Below are 20102 nucleotides of genomic sequence, written 5' to 3' on the forward strand. Positions count from 1 at the left end.
ACGCACTGCCAAAAACCGTGAAAACAGTATACGACCATTTAAATTTTAGGAAATCACTAAAAACCAACCTGTTCAAAAAGGCATACCCTACTGACCCATCATAAATGCCTAAACTCTGCAATACAGCAAAACCATAGATCGTATTGGACACTATATAACCTTCCTCTCTTCAACCCCCATAGTACCTGAAACACATGTACCTTATTCTACCACAACATCATCTTGTATCTGTCTCCCTACCGGACTTGGCGAATGTCTTCACGGTATTATGTAGGTGGGAAAATGTGGGATACAAATGTAATAATAATAATAATGTGCTAACTAATGCATAGGGAGTTAGTTTTCTCTTTTTTTTTTAATTCACACCAGTTCTACAACAAGCCCTCAACTCAACAGTACCTTTTTAACTCCACTGTCGCTCATAATGGTGAACCTGCCTGTGAAGAAACAGTGTGTTTTAAGCCTATAAATTGTATGGATATTTTCCTGCCTAAATTAATTCTGAAGAGTATTTCTCTAGTTTGGCCAGCTGATGGTTCATGTTTATGCTTAAAGCTGTTACAGAGACTGATGTCTCTTTCTTTTAAGTTGGCACACAGATAATAGGAAGTGCTTGTAGTGATGTAACCAGTTTTATTTGAAACTTGACTGTTCTAGGCTCTGATTGGCCTGGAGTTTGAAATTACCCAGCAGATGCTGGCTTTTGCTTCAGTCTTAACCCGGAAGGAAAGAGAGACTGATCTCTTTGCTGAGGCTCTGTGAACAGTTTATATCCTGACCTTCCCAGTTACCATTTAGACAGTATATAGATGTTTAGTTAGTGTTATAATTTATCCATATTTCAGTTACTTGTTACTTTTTGCTATCTGCACATTGTTTTTGTCCACTGTTCCAAGTTCTGAGAATAAACACAATTGTTTGTTCGCCCTGCTTGTCTGGACTGATAAAGAATCCTGGTGGTTTGTGTGTTGGGTCTGTGAGTGCTTTCTGGGAACTGTGGGACCACTGGAAGTATAGCTCCAGTAACCTAGAAATCACTGGGGATAATTTGAGAGTGGGAGACTCGCCCAAAGGTGGTTGTGACCCAGTCGGTGGAGGAGGGTGCTAGTGTAGAGCACGAGCAGCAGGTGCAGCTGCACTGTGCTGAGGACAGAACCTCTAAGTGGCCGCGGGGTAATCCCAGGCGAGTGGCTAGGTGTTTGAATGACACTGCCATTCCATTAAACATAACCCAGAATGGTACCAGCAAGTATGCCTATCTTTAGTCACCCTAGTAGTAGAATATGGCACCCATATATCAAGAACTCCACTCAACACCTCATGCCATTGAGAAATCTTTTCTTCCAATGGTAAAGCCATAAAGTCCTCCAAAAACCCCTCACAAATAGATCTAACTGTATTCCACCGAAATTACGAGAGTACACTTCTCCCAACTGACTACAAACCTGGATATCATTTACAAAGTATGTATTCTTTCCAATTAATACTTCCAAATTAATAAAGTGCCTTTGCTTATTTGGAAATACTAATTGGGAAGAATACACTCTGCCAGAGCCTCTAATGTATTTCGGTAACATAATTAAATGAAGTAATTACTTTTGAAGGTTATGGGTACACATGGGGAAGGAGATTACTTGTGGGGATGGGCAGGGATGGGTTAGATTCCAGTGGAACGGGCGGGATGGGTGAAATTTCTGTCCCTGTGCAGCTCTCTAGTTGGAAGGTGGGAAATGGGCATAGGGGACTTTGAGAATGAGGGAGGGGTGCTGGACTGGTGATGGGGATTTGGTTTTGAGATAGAGAGGGAGAACTATTGGTTGCAGTGTCGTGTGACTGAGGTGCAGCCATTCCTGTCTTCCCCTCCGGTAGGGGTTCTTTTTTTCCCTGGTTTGATTGCTCTCGATATGTTTGGCTCTTTCCTATTGCTATGGCTTTCTTTTCTCTGTTATTTTTAGACTGTAAACCGGTTTGACCTCATTTTGTAAAGGCGGTATATTAAGGTTTTAAATAAGCTATAAACAGACAATAAACAATACCAAATGGGGATGGAGGGAAAGGCTACTTAAAAGATCAGACATCCAAACATGAAACTGTTACTGAAAAATTTATTCTTTGTTACAGAAAATACATTTTTATTGCTTGGTTTTCCCCAAATAAAAGTGTGGTCAGTTATGCTGTAGCAAGGTTGGCACTGGTGTCCTTGCTGCTGTTGCATAGACTATTTAAAGAAAATAATTCATATGGGGATTCCAACTGGTATTACCCTAACTGAGTAATACAGAAAGCAGGGTACAATGAAGGCAGAATATTGCTTCAGTTAGTAACTGGAACCCCGAGTAAACAATCCTTTTGTTTTACCCTTGTCCTTTTCCACGATGTCAGTGATACACATCAGTGGGGAGTTTAAAGTCTTTGAAGGAGTAAAAGACAATGTCTCCATTGCCAACTAGCGCAAAGACAACTGGTACATCCTCACTCTGGTAAGCAAGCTGTTTCACCGCCCACAGATCTGGAATCTGCTCATCAAATCTGTAGAGAAACAAGAGTCTCATTTGTTTTCAGAAATTATCCACATCACTTCCAAGTTCACAAGTGATCTTGTTCCACTGTTCTAGGCTTTGAATTCTGTATGTACGCACACCTACTGGGTAAATCCCAAGGGGTGCCCAACTACAGCAGGGGCTGGAAGGTAGACTGAAAATGTATTCCTGAACCCAGCTAAACAAACCTTCTAGCAGGCACTACTAAGCATGATGTTCTCAACTCAACTACACACAGACAGCTTGGGATACAAAAAGGTGAAATTAGGTCTTACCTGCTAATTTTCTTTCCTCTAGACCCTTCAGACTGGTCCAGATGCTTGGGTTATGCATGCCTATCAGCAGAGGGAGACTGAGAACACTAAACTCTGAGCAACACTAAACTCTGAGCACTGTAGATGTAACCTGTGCAGAATCCCAACCAGCTAATATATGGAAAACAAAGCAGAGAAAACAAAAACAATCACAGAACCCTGTACATGGAAACTCTACTCAAACATAACTGTGCTTCTGCAGACCTAATGCAAAATAACGCTCAGAACTGCACTAGTCTAGCGCCAGGAGCCTGACGACTGCTAGACCGGTATTGCATAAAACATGCTACTCATCAGCCACAGTGAACCCCAGGCTCAAACCAGATCAGAATTACCTACAAAAGCTGAAAACAGGGTGAGTTCTTGACCGTTCTGAAGGGTCTAGAGGAAGAGAAATTAGCAGGTAAGGTCTAATTTCACCTTCCTCAGCGACCCTTCAGAACTGTCAAGATGCTTGGGAAGTACCAAAGCAGTACACACACTAAGAGCGGACCCCCAAAAACCAGAGGTCAAAACTGCTGTGCCAAAACCCAGCATCTTCTCTTGCTTGAACATCAAGTTTATAATGCCTCACCAAATGAATGGAGGACCAGACAGCTGCCCTGCAATGTCCTGCGTAGGAATAAAACTGCTTACCGCCCAGGAGGAAGCTACCCCCCCTGTGGAATGTGCTTTAAGGACTGGTGGCACATTGCGACCCCTACAGCAATTAAGCTGAGGCAATTGCCTCCTTCAGCCACCTGGCTTATTGTCACCTTAGAAGTGCCACCTCCTTTCTTAGATCCTCCAAACAAAATGAACAATCTATCCAAGGCATGAAAATCCTGCATCCTGCTCAAGTACGAACGCAAGACTCAAATCTCTTGAATGATCACCCAAAACAGGCAAAGAAATCGCTGATTCATATGAAGTCGGAAACCCCTTGGGTAGAAAAGACGGCACCAGTTTTAGCAAAACCTTCTCCTTGGAAAAAGACAAAAAGGAGCCCTACAAGGACAATGCCTGTAGTTCTGAAATTCTCTGTGCCAATGTAAATGGCCACCTGGAATAGTCTTCAGGGTAAGATCTTTGCAAGAGCACGTCTCCAACAGCTCAAAGGGAGGTCCCACGAGCACCTCCAGAACAAGATTCAAGTCCCATGGAGGGACAAACGGAACACCTCGACGGACGAAGCAGCTTTACTTCCCGCAGAAACGAACCACATCCGGAGAAGAAGTTAAGGCCATCCCCTGAACTTTCCCTCGGAAACAGGCCAACGCCGCCACTTGTACTTTCAAGGAGGACAAAGCGAGGCCTCTGTCCAAACCTTCCTGCAAAAATTCCAACACTTCAGGGATAGAGGTACGCAAGGGGAGAAAATCCCGATCCTGGCACCAATTCTCAAAAATTTGCCACACACAGACATAGGCCAAAGAAGTGGACCATTTATGTGACCGTAACATAGTGTCAATGACTCTGGGAGAAAAACCTTTCTTCCTCAACCTGTTCCTCTGAAGAGCCAAGTCGTAAGCAAAACGGAGAGGGGTCGGGCATCACAATCGGACACTGAAGCAACTGTACCGACTCCCCTAACGGAAGTGGTCCCTTCTCCACCAGATGCACTAGATCTCCGTACCAAGGCCAATTTGAAGCCACTAGGATTACCGGGCCTGAGTGATGCTCAATTTGCTGCAGTACCCGACCCACCAGCGGCCATGGGGAAACACATAAAACAACTCCTGAGGAGGCCACGGAAGTAACAAGGCGTTGATCCCTTCGGACAGAGGGTCCCTCCGTCGACTGAAATAACAAGGAATAGCCGTGGCCTTGGTGACCACAGTCACCACTGCATCTACAGTAGGAGGCTTTAGGGAATCCCTATCCTCCTGACGGAGAGGATAAAGCCTAGCCATGGCCCGAGACACCTTAACACAGAGAATCTGGGGAAGACCACTCTTGTGCTATCATCTCCCTCAGATCTTTATTCGTGGGGAAAGAATGGGAGGAGCGCTGAATCCCTTTAACCAAAGGGTCTACCTGCTTTACCTCCCCCACCGGTGCTTCTGCGGGCTCAAACTTAAGCGTGGATGAGACCTAGTCAATTAACTCCGCTAACTCATCTCTATGAAAAATCCTAACTACCGAGGGGTCCTCCCCTGGCAGGGAACAATCCTTCTCCTGGTCAACATCCAAAGGAAGGCCCTCCTCAGAATCCTGGGGAGAAAAAGGCTTAAGATCCTCTGCCCAGTCCAGGCGAGGTCTCTTTGTGACCACAGGGCCTGCTGCCCCACTGGGAGGGTCCAGCCAGGTGGAACCCAATTTCCATGCTTGAAACATCCCAATTAAAGTCCGGAGGGAATCCCATCCCTCCTGGGTTATCAGTAACCAAAACCGGACCAGGACAAGCAGGACCCTGCAACGGCCGTGCCGGCTCTGTCGTGTGGGAAGAGTCACGGTGGTGGTTCCTGACAAAATCAGAACCGCTGTTGTAACACCCAACTGTGTGGCTGAATCAACCCCCCCAGCAGAACTTACTGCGGAAACCTCCATGGTTAACTCCGTAGAAGTGGATGGCGGCGGCTTCATCTCCCCACAGAGACAATATTGCCCTCCTAGCGCTTCCAGACCCCGACGCAAGCAGAAATGGCAGTGGAGCAACGTCCCTGCTGACATCACCGTGGGAGAAGATTCAGGGCAAGATACAAACCGGAATAACAGGAGCCAGCCCAAACACAACCCCCAACTCCCCTGCACCAGAAAACTCAGCTCTCCCAGACAGCCCAGACAACAAAAGAGCTGGTTCTGAACCGGAACTTTTTTTTTTTTGGAGCCCCACTGCTGAAGGCTGAAGTGGCTATCAAGGTTCCTGCCTGAACACAGGAGCCGAGACACAAGGCTGTCTAAGGAGAGCACCCGGGTGTGACATCCCAGGGGAAAAAACGGGGCTCCACCAGACACACTTCCCTGAAGCACACAGAAAGACCAACTACAGGGTTATTTCTCTTTTTTTTTTTTTAATTAATATAGCCAAAGCCCAAAGAGAAAACCTAAGCAATCCCTAGGGCCTACCAGACCAGTCAGGCTGCACGTCTACCCTCTGCTGGAGACTGAGAAATACTGGCTGGTTGGGGTTCTGCACAGGATACATATACAGTGCTCAGAGTTTAGTGTTCTGTCTCCCTCTGCTGGTAGGCGTGCATAACCCAAGCGTCTTCACCGGACTAGAGGGTCGCTGAGGAAGGGGCAATTCTTTAAAGGGCACCAGAAGTTAGGAACCAAGTTGCAGAATGCCGAGGGCAAATTTTATAACAGCATCTGAGCACCAGATTCAATTACAGAACACTAGTGTAAGTTGGCATTTACACGTCAACATTTGGGTGCATCTGCTTATGCCATGTCAATAGAAGGTGTAAATGTATATGTTCCAAATGCAGCACTTTAGCATATAACTTACAGTATTCTGGTAATTTATGCACATAAATGTGGGACCTGCCAAAGCCCTACTCACATGTATGTCCCCTTTGCAAAAAAATGCACTGTATGTTGTGTACTTATGTTATTAAATACCAAGCATTTGGCTAGCCCTTATGTGTATAACAATTGTGTGTGAGGACCAGTGTTCTATCATTTATGTGCTCAGATTATCACTTAACTTTAGACAACCTCTTTTCTTTTATAATGATGGTTGTTTTGATTATACCTGGCCTAGCAGCTTAATTTCTACCTTTATCTGCTGGGTAAAATGGGCTGAAAAGTTACTGCTTAAAAAGTGCCAAACTTGTGCTAATTCAACCATCTGTTCAGTCTCGAAACAAAGCAACAATTTAATCTCTACAAGTTCTTCCAGCATGGCCACTGCCAGTATAGGTAGGTGCTGCTGTTGATTATCAGAAATACACCTGAAGTGCAAACATATAAAACAGATACAACAAAATAATAGACTTGGATTCAAGGTGCGCAGTTAATCCAAACTGTTACTGTCAGGGGCGTATCTGCGTAGGGCCACAGGGGCCTGGGCCCCCACAGATTTCGTCCTGGACCCCCTACCGCCGCCAACCCTCCCCCGCCGTTGCCGTGGGTACCTTTGCTGGCAGGGGACCCCCAACCCCCGCCATCAGAGGTCCGCTTCCTCCTGCCGCTTTTAAGTTATTCTTCGTCCTAGGCTCCATCGCTCCGTGCTGTTCAAAGAAGCTGGCGCTGCTACCTCAATCCACTTTCGGAATCTGTACAACGTGCAGTGACGTCACTCTCCGAAAGTGGATTGAGGTAGCAGCGCCAGCTTCTTTGAACAGCACGGAGTGACGGAGCCTAGGACGAAGAAACTTAAAAGCGGCAGGAGGAAGCGGACCTCGGCTGGCGGGGGTTGGGGTTCCCCCGCCAGCAAAGGTAGGTGACGGCGGCAGGGGGAGGGGGGGTCGGCAATGGCGGCGGGGGCTATAATGCGGTCCCTCACTCTTGGCTCCGGCCCCCCCGCTTACCGCCGACTTTCAGATTCGCCCCTGGTTACTGTTGCACTTATTTCTACTCCGCAACAACCTATTTAGTTCAGTGCAGATTACAATTTTAAGAGGCTGAAACACAATACCTTACAGCAGATAAAGCACACAAAAAAAACAGCTATCTATAAAAGGTATTTCTTAAAAAAAAACAAGTCTTAAGATGGCGACGAAAATCATTGTAGTCTGTGGTTGTTCAGATATATACTGCCAGCAAGTTCCAAATTGTTGATGCTTGGTAATACATAGACAGAGTAAAGATTCTATGTGATTTTACCCCTTTAAGTGTCGGAAACAGCAGAAACATTTGATTCCTAGTTTTGCAAATAGAGCTTTTGGCTGGTTCGGCCCCGGTAAGAGGGGGCGAACCAGCCAAAAGGGGGCCAAACATTTCTCCCAGCAAAACAGAAAGAAATCAGTAAGATCATCTTTTCTGGGGGTGTATTTTCCCTCTTTGATCTGCTAATTACAGGGATGTGCTGTTTAGACATTTATTACTGGTGGTTAATGCTGCAGAGGATATGTAAATAATGGTCGTCAAGAAATTGTTGGTGTTGTTACGTAGTGAATCCCAAACTAATCAAAATGTACACAGTTCCAAATTTACTGTTAACTGATATTCTTAAAATGATATGTTGGGCTGCTTCACTAATCATAAGCTGCTGGTATAAGGCCTGGATGTTACCTGTGGCCCAGGTAGAAAATACTGAAGACAGTGTAGCTCTCTGAGCTCCTGTGGGGAAGCCCAAGCAATGTACTGCTGGCCAGCTCAAGAAGAGAGCCCAAGGACATTCAGCATCATCTCAGCTCAGCCTCCAATAAGAAGGGAATATGGGAGATTGAAACCCACCCATATAGACGACAACAAAAAGTAACTAAAGAAGGACACTGCTCCTAATCCAAAGAAAACTAAGATGATGGCAGATGAACTCCTCACCTCCGCACGCACATTCTTACATAAGGTTTCCCTGGGCTGGATTTTTGAACTTTGCAGCTGCATCGGCCTGATAAACATCAAAATCTATCTTCATCTTCTCAGCGTTTCTTGTGGCCTGTGGAAGAGAAAAAAAATGTATTTATTTATTTATTGCATTTGTATCCCACATTTTTCCCACCTATTTGCAGGCTCAATGCAGTCACAGAGCAGATCCTGAGACTTCAAAGAGGTCACACTGTGTTAGTCTAAAGGAAGAAAGGCTTCTGAATCCTTCCTTTTCATCTCGGTACCTATCACTTACATACCACAGGTTAGTCTCAGTGCCAAAGCTCTAAGGGCTAGAAATGCAAGGAGAGGCAACAACAATTTTTTCAGGTACATTAGTAAAAGGAAGAAGTCTAAAAATGGAATTGCGAGACTAGAAGATGCTATGAACCGCTATGTGGATAATGATGAGAAAAAAAGCAAATGTGCTAAACAAATATACTTTTGTTCTGTGTTCACGGAAGGAAATCCTAGAGAAGGACCACGATTGACTGGCAAAGGTACATATGAGAATGGTGAGGATATAGTACCGTTCACGGAAGTGTTTGTGAACTTGGAAATTTAAGGTGGACAAAGCATGTGACCGGACGGATTTCATCCCAGGATATTGAGGGAGCTCAGAGAGGTTCTTGCAGGTCCTCTTTAATGATTTGGTTTAATAAATCCTTGTAGACAGAGGGGGTCCAGTGGGATGGAGTAAGAGCAGGATATGGTCCCTCTTCACAAAAGTGGTGACACCGAAGAAGCTGGAAACTACAGACGGTATGCCTCACTTTGGTATTGGAAAAGTAATGGAACACGATGCTGAAAGGATAGTGAATTTCCTGGAATCCAATAGACTACAGAATCCAAGTCACATGGTTTTACAAAGGTAACGTGCCAATGATTCTGATTGAATTCTTTGACTGGGTGACCTGAGAACTGGACTGAGGACGTGCACTAGATGTAATCTACTTAGATTTCAGCAGAGCCTTTGACACGGTTCCTCACAGGAGGTTCTTGAGTAAACTTGACAGGCTGAATTTAGGACCCAAAAATCGTGGACTGGATTAGGAACTGGTTGACAGACGCCAGAGGTGGTGTTGGTTAATGGAATTCACTCGGAGGAAAGAAAGGTGAGTAGTGGAGTGCCTCAAGGATCAGTGCCAGGCTGATTTTGTTCAATATATTTGTGGGCAACATTGCCAAAGGGTTAGAAGGTAAGGTTTGCCTTTCGCGGACGATACCAAGATTTGTAACAGAGTGGACACCCCAGAGGGGTGGATTGGCCACTGTTGGAAACAGGATGCTGGGCTGATGGTCCTTCGGTCTGTCCCAGGATGGCAATAATTATGTACTTATGTGTCCCGCAAATGACAAGACGGATTCAGATAAGCTTTAACAGCAACTCAGTAGTTGGAACATAAGGATAGAGCCAGGCGGACTTCTATAGTCTATGTCCCTGAAACATCAAAGAAAGACCATGATCAAGTATATAGCGTCACAATCATTGTTGATTCATCTAGAATTGAGAATGAATGAGACTGTTGGGCAGACTGGACGGATCATTCAGGTCTTTATCTACTGTCACTTACTATGTTACACGGCTATAGTGAATTAATTGTGCTGCAGGGCTCTTAGTAGCAAAAATATGAGCACCCCAGATATGTATATAACTAATTGTAGCCACAGATGACCACAATACAGTGATACTTATCTATTCCAAGATGTGTCATACTCTACTTCTCTTCTTTTAGGTTTTTGGAATGTTATAAGAGTGAAGTCATCTACAAAGCTGCCTCTCAGCTGGATCATCATCTCTGCACTGACAGTTTCTTCTGGACTAACTATTGAGGTCTGAATTAAAGGTGTACACGGGGATGGGGATAAAACAGTTATTAATACTGCAGGGACGAATCCAAAGTGAATGGGGATGACAAGGCATGGAACGAAGTGTATGGAGACCAGATTATGTCCTTGGGCGCACCTCAACTCAGAAACTTGAAACATCAACACCTCACCTAAAAAAAAGTTGTTGTTTTTTTTTAAATCTTGCATATTTAACAAAGTAATATCTATTATTTTATGTTAACTTTTAATGAGTTATAGGATGCATTTTATGTTTTGTTTGAATTTTAAAAATCTTTTAAATGTGGGTTGTGTACAGGGATGGGAAAGAAAACTGTGAGGATAAGGGAACCGTACCAGTATGATGGGGATGGGGTAAGAATGGTTGGGGGGGGGGGGGGGGGGGGACAGTAGCGATGATGATGATGATGGGGTAGGAATGGAAACAAATGACTGGGGATGGGGGACCTTGCACACATCTAGTTTGAATCCCTTGTTAATAATATTATGGTCAGAAGACCTGTGTGTCTTTATTTGATGTGGAATATATACAGATGGATGAGGTACCTTGCTGCATCTTAGTAGCCGCTAGGGCTCTTGGTAACTGGGTGGAATGACCCTTATCAGGGATCTCACCTGTGTACCTTTACTGCTAAACTAGCGAGAGGCTTGTGGTCACTGCCTCTTGCTAATTAATGTTTCAGGCTTACAATAATTATTATGGATGCCTCTTCTGGCTCTGACCTTCAGTATTTGTTTGTAGAAGTTGAAAGAAAGGCCCCTGTAGTCCACTTACTAGCCCCATTTAGGCCTAGTGCAGGCAAATAAACCGATGCTTTAATCTTATTCTAATATTAATCATATTATATAATTCCATCCAAGCTTTACCCTAACACTGTGTCTACATATTTAGAGATATAGGAAAACTGTTAGATATAAAAAAGAATACAGCATTATGGTTTTATTACATATACTGCCTGTGCCCATTTCTAAAATCATTATACATCACAGCAAATAAGTCTATTATTACTACAAAGTTATGGTGTTAATGCTGCAACCAGAACAACATTCTGGAAGTAATCTGGACACCCACCCAGGAATAGGCTGATAATTACAGACAGTGCCGTGCCAAACACGGTAAGCGAGGTAAGCATGGCAGGAGGGCACCATCCTCTGGGGGCGCCCCGCCGCACCATGCCTTACCTCGCCCCTCTTCTCCCCAGATCCTTTTCCTTTTTTGTTTAAATTTACCTCTGTCAGCGGCGTACTGTCAATGAGAAGGAGGCGGCGCTCCCCCGCCCCGACGGTCTACTAGTCTTCCCTTCGCTGTGTTCCGCCTTCTTCTGACGTCAGAAATGACGTCAGAAGGCGGGACACTTAGCGAAGGGAAGAAGACTAGTAGGACACGTCGGGGCGGGGGAGCAATGCCTCCTTCTCACTAATGCTACGCTTATGGCGGACAGAGGTAAATTTAAACAAAAAAAAAGGAAAAGGATCTGGGGAGAAGAGGGCGGGCAGTGTAGCGATTGTTTTCGGGAGGGGGGGCGGCAGCGTGGTGCCAATGGGGGGGGGGGGGCGCCAGAGACCCTAGGCACAGCCCTGATACAGAGCAACTGTGCATTTACCACCAGTAACCTCAGAGCTAACTGAACGGGCAACACCAGAGGCCAAAGCTTCCAAGCCAATAAACTACTGAAACTATCTAAGATAACCACGTTAAAATGGGCATTTAGGTTCTATGCTATGCACTCAAAAGAGAATAAAGGTATGGTCTGATGTCTTTCTGCACCAGCAAAGATACTAACCGCACTGCTCCATCCAGGATATGAGAAGACCGGAGAACAGAGATTTGCTCAAGAGTGAAGCTGGTTAAAACAAGCAGAAAGGGTTAAAGGTTAGGGCACGGAGTATATCAGCTTGGGAGAAAGTTCCCTAGACAACATGAGATGCAAAACTTTAAAGAAAGCCACGCGCAATCTCAGTGCAATCCCTCATTTAGGGAGTAAAATGGATGTCGCCCAGCATGTCTACTTTGACCCAAGAGAAAATCTGATTAAATACAGAAAATGGATGCATTACAAATGCAGAAATGTAGTCAGCTAGAGCAAACTGCTTGACTTCTAGACTGAAATCTGGAGATGAGTCCACCTACGTCACTTCCTCATGTATTCACAAAAGGTCCGATTTCAATTATTCTCAGTCTGTTGCTTTGCTAAAATTGGTATCTTTCAGGATATGTCTTAAGATCCCATTAATGTCAAGCTTGCCCTGGAGGCTCCCGCAATGATCACTCCCTTATCTTTAAAAGAAATTAAAAACCAGATCAATTTAATATTACATTTAATGATGTCAACATAGTTTACATCCTAAACTATGGGGCTGTAGAACAGTCTGTTACTGTGGGTATCTTCTAATTATCTAATACATATATGTGAATGTTTCTCTCGGGGGTTAGCTCTGCGCACACTGTGACAGTAATGCTTGAATTGGCAAGCAATCATGGGCCCCGTTTACTAAGCCGCACTGTAGGCGTGCAACGTTTTAGCGCACGCTACAATAAAGACACTCATTATATTCCTATGGGTGTTCTGTAGCTTTAGCACGTGCTAAGAGGCCATTTTTTCCCGCACGCCAGGGCCCTTTTTACCACAGCAGGTAAAAAGCTCCAGGACACCTGGCCATGCGGTACCGCATGGCCATGAAGTGAGGATCCCTTACCACCACCCATTAAGGTGGCAAAAAGGGCTCCCTGCACTAACCTGGTGGTAATGGGGGAAGCGCACAGCGATGACCGATTACCGCCAGCTCAAGCCATTTCCAGGGGTTTTCTTTTTTCCCTGGAAATAGCACACGCTCGGGGCATGACTACTGCTGGTGGCCTGCGTTGGGCTAGCGGTAGTCCCAGAAGAGCGCCGCTTTCTAAAAAGGGCCCAAAGTTATATAACCTCTGGAACTTTGTAAGTCTAAGTGCTTTAAAATAAGCCCCTATGTAACTTTGTAAGTCTATACGCTTGAAATGAGCACCTCAGACTCCCAAGTTTGACTCAAAGCATATTATGAAAGCTACAAAATTCTGAATTTTAACCATTTAGTTTTGGGTTGTTTTTTTTTTAATGTTTTGCACAAAATGAACCTAGCTCAAGTATGACACCATGAATAACAATCATAACTTCTAATTATGATCTATGACCAAACTTATTAACAGCACTACACAAAGATGAGTGAAACAACAGTCATGATCATCCCATGTGTGTAATATACATGTGTGTACACACAAAGCTCTTGCCTCCGTCACTCTGAATGCAAAGACAAACCATGGCCAACAAATGGAGGATTTGGCTGAGATGGAGCAGATCTGGACAAGCAAGAGGAGTCTGGGTATAAATACAGGAATAAACAGTAAAATAAAAGTGAACAGCAGAAGACATTTCTGCTGTCCTGATGAATACTTTTTTAATTCTGAATGCCCCCTCCATGGTTCTGTGTCGAGTCTTCAAGATGCATTAAATAAATATACGCCAACGACGTGTCAATATACATACCTTTTAATAAGAAGCTGAACAAAATCACGACCAGGATTACAGATGGCATAAACATAATGGAATCCTGGGCATCAACGTTCAAGCTTGATAATCACATCACCCCACAATACCGACCACTTCCCAACATCTCTGCCATGGGTACATCCCTCCCAATATCTGACAATCTAAAATCTTAGGAGTCACCATAGACCATCATTTGACCTTTGACAAACAAATCTCAAATGTAACGAAAAAAATGTTCCAACCATATGGGAACTAAAACGCATTAAAACTACTTCCCAAGAGAATGTGTTCCGCATACTAGTTCAATCCATGGTTCTCTCCCATGTTGACTACTGCAACGGAATCTACGCCGGATGCAAGAACAATCACTAAAGAGACTACAAACACACACAACACACAGCAGCAAGACTCATCTATTGGAAAAATAATTTTGATTCAAAAGCACAGACTACTATCCAAAATCTACACTGGTTCCCAATCAAAGCACGGCCATCCTTCAAGATATACTCCCTCGCTTACAGAATTACCTTTGACTTGCACCGGCATTACATGACAAAACCTAACAGAAACTCCCTGCACGCAATGCAATCAAGCAAGAGCAAGAACCCCTCATCCTCCACTTTCCCAAATGTAAAGGCCTGATATGTAAAGGCCAGTTCAAATCCCACTGCTGCTTCTCGTGATCTTGGCAAGTCACTTAACCCTCTATTGCCTCAGGTACAAACTTAGATTGTGAGGCCCTCCTGGGATAGAGAAATATCCAGTGTACCTGAATGTAACGCACCTTGAGCTACTACTGAAAAAGGGTGTGAGCAAAATCTAAATTAATAAATAAATACAAATCATCATACTCAACCAACTTCACATGCATTTGCCCAAAGACATGGAATGCATTACCGAAAGCCCATCAAATGCATGCACAGCTACTTAACATTCCGAAAACACCTAAAAGCTCACTTCTTCAGAAAATTCTTTCTCCATGACCCCGCATAATCAAACAGAACACCAACCTTCACACTAAGAACATGAATCAAGGACAGAGCTAACTAAGTAACTTGTAAGCCACATTGAACCGACTACCTGATTGGACAATGTGGGCGGCATATGTGTTAGGCACAAATAAATACATTTTCTGACTCACTCGAGTCTCTGGAAGTGCCATTCCCACCACCCTACTCCATTGATCCTTCCTGTCCAAATGAAATGACATCATGAAAGGGAGCATGTCTGAACAGGCAAGTTTTCACATAAATAAGTATTCTTATATCAAACTTTTTTTTTTTTTTTTTTTTTTTTTTAAGGACTGGCACAGCTTTCGGGTGAGAATTTGAAGATACTGCTTGAATTCTCATAATTGAGAATTAAAAAGGTAGACATTCCTTTACAGTTTCACTTTTACAAATGCAGAATCTTCCTAATCAGCAATTTAAATCAAATTCATCCTGTTCCTAATTAGTGAGTTTAAACTTGATCTGGTTTAATCTGTCCAGATTTTTTCTAAGGTTGAAAAACATTTTGTTTTCTATCATCTACCCAGGGTTTGGAGCACAGTGCGGATAGAAGACAAATACTGTCTCGTCTTGGATAAGGAGTGATACCCTAATAGCAGTCACACCCTTAGGCTGGGAGTTACAGCATAGGCAGGAATAACAGGGAAGACTGGATGGACTGGATGGTCTTTTTCTGCTGTCATTTATACACTGCTGTCAGAACATCTTAGCATGCCACAACCAATGCTATGCAAGAGACGTGGGTTCAATTCCTGAGAGCCTGGTTTCCCCAGCAGGAAAGGAAAGATCCCACCATTATGCATGTTATCTGTCATTCCTGGATGAGGAAATATCACTGTGAAATCTGAGTTAGATGGATAAAGGTTAGCAACAGAGGAAAATCCTAGGTGTTTGTAATAGCTCAAGATGTACAGCCCCAGAAGAGGCCCATTAAGAATGAAATGAAAGTGCAGAAGATAAATCTGCAAGCACCCCCCCTCCCACACACCCAAAATAAATAAATTAATTTGAAGCCCCTTTGGACACCAAGAGGAGGTTTTTTTTAAATGGAAAGTTAAAGGCTCTGGACAAGGTAATTGGTGTGAATCTCTTCATAAAGGCAGTTAACAAAGCTATGTTCTTTCCTCTCCAGATAGTATAGAGGCCCTTTTACAAAGGCGTGCTGAAAATGGCCTGCGGTAGTAGATGTGTGTTTTGGGCTGTGCGCAGAATCATTTTTCAGCGAATCTGTAAAAAATGCCTTTTTTTTAAAAAAACGTTGCCGAAAATGATGTGAGGCAAAATAAAATTGAAACGCATCCATTTTGGGTCTGAGACCTTACCGCCAACCATTGACCTAGCGGGTAAAGTCTCACAAAGTAACCACGCAGTAATGGTCCTAATCACATAGAATGACGATTACTGCCCAATACCGCCTGCGCGCCAGAAAATAAAAATATTTTCCAGCGCGCCTAGCAAATGCGCGTCAAAATGAAATTAATGCAAGGGCCACGCAGTAGGCGAGCAGTAACTCAAAACTGACGCGTGTTGGGCGCGCGTAGGCGCCTACGAGGGCTTAGTAAACGGCCCCCATAGAGACATTCCCCACTCGTGCAACTTTAACTAATTCCATCACAGGCCGAGTTGGTTAAAATACAATGTTGAATTTGTACTTCTCTAAAAAAAAAAAATCAATTAGCTTTTGTGGACAGAAGATAAATGTGTTCTCAAATGTGGCCAGAGCAACACAAGTGCATCAGAAATATTTCCTGGAGCCAAGATCTCATATCTTGGCCCTGGGGGCTTTTTCCTTAAGTTCCCTTGTAAATGCCTGGTCACATACAAAGGGAATAAATTTGTCTTTTTGGATCCAACTAAGAAAAATGTCTTTCTGAAAAATCTTTAACTAGATAATAGGTGGATGGGGTCTTTTTATAAATCAGGCTGCAGAAGTAATCAAGAGTTCCTAATCAATGATTTCAGTCCAGATACAACTCATAATTTTAATTGTTGCTTGATTTTTATTTTTTTTTCTTTGAAGGTTACTAAATCTTATATAATAATTTGCACCTCCAATGTTCCATCAATGTCTGGCTGCCTGGGTTCGTAACATCTCATGACGTCAGCCAGCCTCCAGCTCCAGTTCCATTCCCCCTCGCTGCCCCGCCCTCATGTCAAAACATGACGACGTCAGAGGGCGGACAGTGAGAGGGAAGGGAACATTAGAGGCGAGCTGACTTCAGGATGTTACCAACGGAAGGGAAGCCAGCCAGGCCAGCCAGAAAACGATGAGGTACAAAGGAAGAGAGAATCGTGGCACATCGAGGGGAGAGAAGGGCAGGGCAGAAGAGAAGAAAATCGCGGGACACGGATAGGAGGGCAGGGAAGAGGAGAATCGCTGGACATGGAGGGGAGGGGGGGGGAGGGCAGGGGAGAGACAAAAAATTGCTTACAAGAGAGCCTTTCTAGGGCCCGTTTCATTGTTGAGGAAACGGGCTGGGTTCCACTAGTCTCTCCATAATGTGGACTGGAATAATAATAATTTTGTATTGCTTTGTTTTTCTTTGTATTATTTCTGATTTTTTTCCTATTTTCCTTAACTAAATGGATATTCTTCGAAATGTTGTTTTAAAAAATGTTAACTACATCAACATTTACACATACCTGTTGCCAAGTTTTAAAAGCTGTAAAATAATTTGTGAATACAGGAGCACAAACCCAGTAACCAGACACTTGTTTTCTCTTTCCAAAAGGACTAGGAAGTTAATAACTTTGGGCCACATATACTAGAGCTTAGCACATGCTAAGTGTTGTGCAGCTCACTTTATTCGTATGGGCCATACAGAGAAAATATTTCTTCACTCAACATTTAAGTTCTGGAATTTGTGGCCAGAGAATGTAGTAAAAGCAGTTAGCATAGCAGGATTTAAAAGATTTGGACAAATTCCTGGAAGAAAAGTCCATAAACCATTATTAAGGTGGACTTGGGGAAAACCCACTGCTTATTCCTGGGATAAGCAGCATAAAATCTACTTTACTCTTTTGGGATCCTGTTAGGTACTTGTGACCTAGAAACAGGATACTGGGTTTGATGGACCTTCAGTTTATCACAGTACAGCAATGCTTTGGTAATTAGTTTTTTCAGATGGCGCCGACTAAAATTTTTTTCATTTTATTTATTTTTATATGGGGGGGGGGGGGACAGATGGTATTTTCTCTTCCTAACAGGGGACATGACATCTGAACACTTAAACCTATTTCAAGTACACACACACACACACATATAACACCAGGCCTCAGAAGGGTTAAAGTGGGTCACGTACTTGTGAGTCCTATCTGCCTATCTGACTGGATTGTAAATGGATGAGCGGGGATTGCCTATTATACCAGAGTAATAATAACTTACCTGATGAGCTGACTTTTTCTGGTTGGGACTAATGGCGAGATCACATCACTCCAGAGATGTGGGGGTCGCTTACTCCTTCTTTGTCGATTCCTCTGTTCCAGGAGCTGCTTGTACTCCTGCCAGCTGCAGCAACGCCTCACTGCTCTATCTGTGTTTACGCTCCTCTTGTATCTACGCTCTCTCTCCAGTTGTTCCCGCTCCCGCCTAGAAAGCTTCTCTCGCTTCTGATTCACTCTTAGGCGCCAGTAGGACACATCTACCTCCTGCCCAGCTATATTCTCTGGGAGGAGGTCCTTGTAAGGCTCAGGATAGAGGAGCTGAGAACAGTCCAAGGCACAGTTGGGAAAAGCAATGTTGGCGAAGTCCCATCCGGATCGCCTCATTGTGTTGAACCTCTTGGGACTGGTGTGATCTTTTATTCTTGATTGTGGTTGGTCTCTGACCTCAGGACTCAGCTTTGCACAGCTGCGATCTTGGGCTTGCTTTTCCTCATTGGCTGGGCACTGTTCTTCAGATTCCTTCTTTGTCCAACCACTGTTCTGTTCTGAGGTCAGCTGACTCTGACCTCCATCACTGCTGGCAACTCTTCCACAGATCTCTTCATTGGCTGGATTTATCTTAGCTTCGTTTTCCTCTCTGTTCTTAGATCTGTACAAAGAAAAAAGATAATCAAGATATATAGTTATGGTTCTATAAAGCTACTAGATCTGAATAAATACTCATAAAAATAGGGACTAGAAATAGCCTGCTAGATGTGAAACTTTGTTAAAAGCAAGATTCCCCAAACCTTACAGTTGACAGAGCTCTATCCACACTAGCATCTCAAAACACAACAGTCTTTTCTCATGATCTATGTTCTACAGGGTGCACTTCTGGTCACAGAATTAGAAAAGGTACAGAGAAGAGCAACCACAAAGTAAAAGGAGTGGAATGATTCTCCTATGAGAAAAGACATAAGTGGTTGGTGACTCAGATGTTTGGAGGCTAAAGTGGGGCAGGGTTGGGGCGGGGCTAATGAAGGGTAAGATGGGGTGTATTGGAACAGATTTAAATCTTTGGGGGGTCGCAACACTTGTGCCTATGGAGGTACTTCTGACTCCCCCCCCCCTCCCCCCACTATACAACATCTCTTCTCTCTCTTCCTCAGCCATCCAGGATCTATTCTCTCTCTTTCCAACCCACTTTCCCCACCCCACCATACCATCCAGAATCTTCTGTCTCTCTCCCCTCTGCCACGCAGCATCTCTTCTCTCTCCCCCAGCCATACAGAATCTGTTCTCTGTCTCTCCCCATCCACCAATGTCCCTCTGTCTCTCCCCCCCCCCACCATCCAGCATTGCTCCTCCCTCTCCCATCACCCCTCAGCCTTTCTTCCCCCACCATTCATAATTGCCCGATTCTCTCTCATCCCACCACTAGCCAGCTTTGCCCCTCTGTCTCTTCCCTCTACCCCCCCCCCTCCCCAAATCATCCTCTCACTTTCTTTCCTCTCAGTCCCTGCTTCTAGCATTACCCTCTCTCTCTCTCTTATTCCCCCCATACTGCAAAAGAAAAACAAACTGGGAACTTCCCTTCTCTGCTACCTGGCTGCCCTTCTCGCTGCCTTCCCAATTTGGTGTCATGAAAAAGGAGCTTTCCCAAACCACTGCCTCTCTGATTCAGTGGCTAACAAACAGAAATTGTGCACGGGGCCATAGAGCTCAACAGCTCTGCCAGTCCCACCCCCTATGATGCAACTTCCTGTTTAGGCAGGAATAGCAGAGCTATCAGCAGCGTGCAGAGCTCTGTGGCCCCATGCAAAGTTCCTGTTTGACAGCCACCAAAATCGGGGAGACAGTGGGTCAGGCAGACAGGCAGCGGAGAGGAGAAGCTCCCAGTTTGTTCTTCATGCTGCCACCACAGACTGGGAAGCAGCGGCCCACGGCGAACAAGTGATGACAGATTTGGGGAAGGCTGTGGCTTCCGCAAGCCTCTTATATGGGGTGTCTATGAGAAAAAGCTAGAGGTTAGGGCTCTTTAACTTG

General features: G+C 44.3%; 1 protein-coding gene across 1 annotated transcript in view; it reads right to left on the reverse strand.

Moving 5' to 3' along the window:
• Positions 1-2091: 2091 nt before the first annotated feature.
• Positions 2092-20102, reverse strand: part of TSEN54 (tRNA splicing endonuclease subunit 54) — a 35311-nt gene continuing 17300 nt past the window's right edge. Inside the window, 5 exon segments of the mRNA XM_030208269.1 lie at positions 2092-2529; positions 8267-8312; positions 8315-8401; positions 11954-12003; positions 18079-18726. Of these exon segments, the coding sequence (XP_030064129.1) occupies positions 2379-2529; positions 8267-8312; positions 8315-8401; positions 11954-12003; positions 18079-18726 (982 nt within the window). The 3' untranslated portion in view covers positions 2092-2378.

This window comes from Microcaecilia unicolor, chromosome 6 (assembly GCF_901765095.1).
Source record: "Microcaecilia unicolor chromosome 6, aMicUni1.1, whole genome shotgun sequence".
NCBI classification, from domain to species: domain Eukaryota; kingdom Metazoa; phylum Chordata; class Amphibia; order Gymnophiona; family Siphonopidae; genus Microcaecilia; species Microcaecilia unicolor.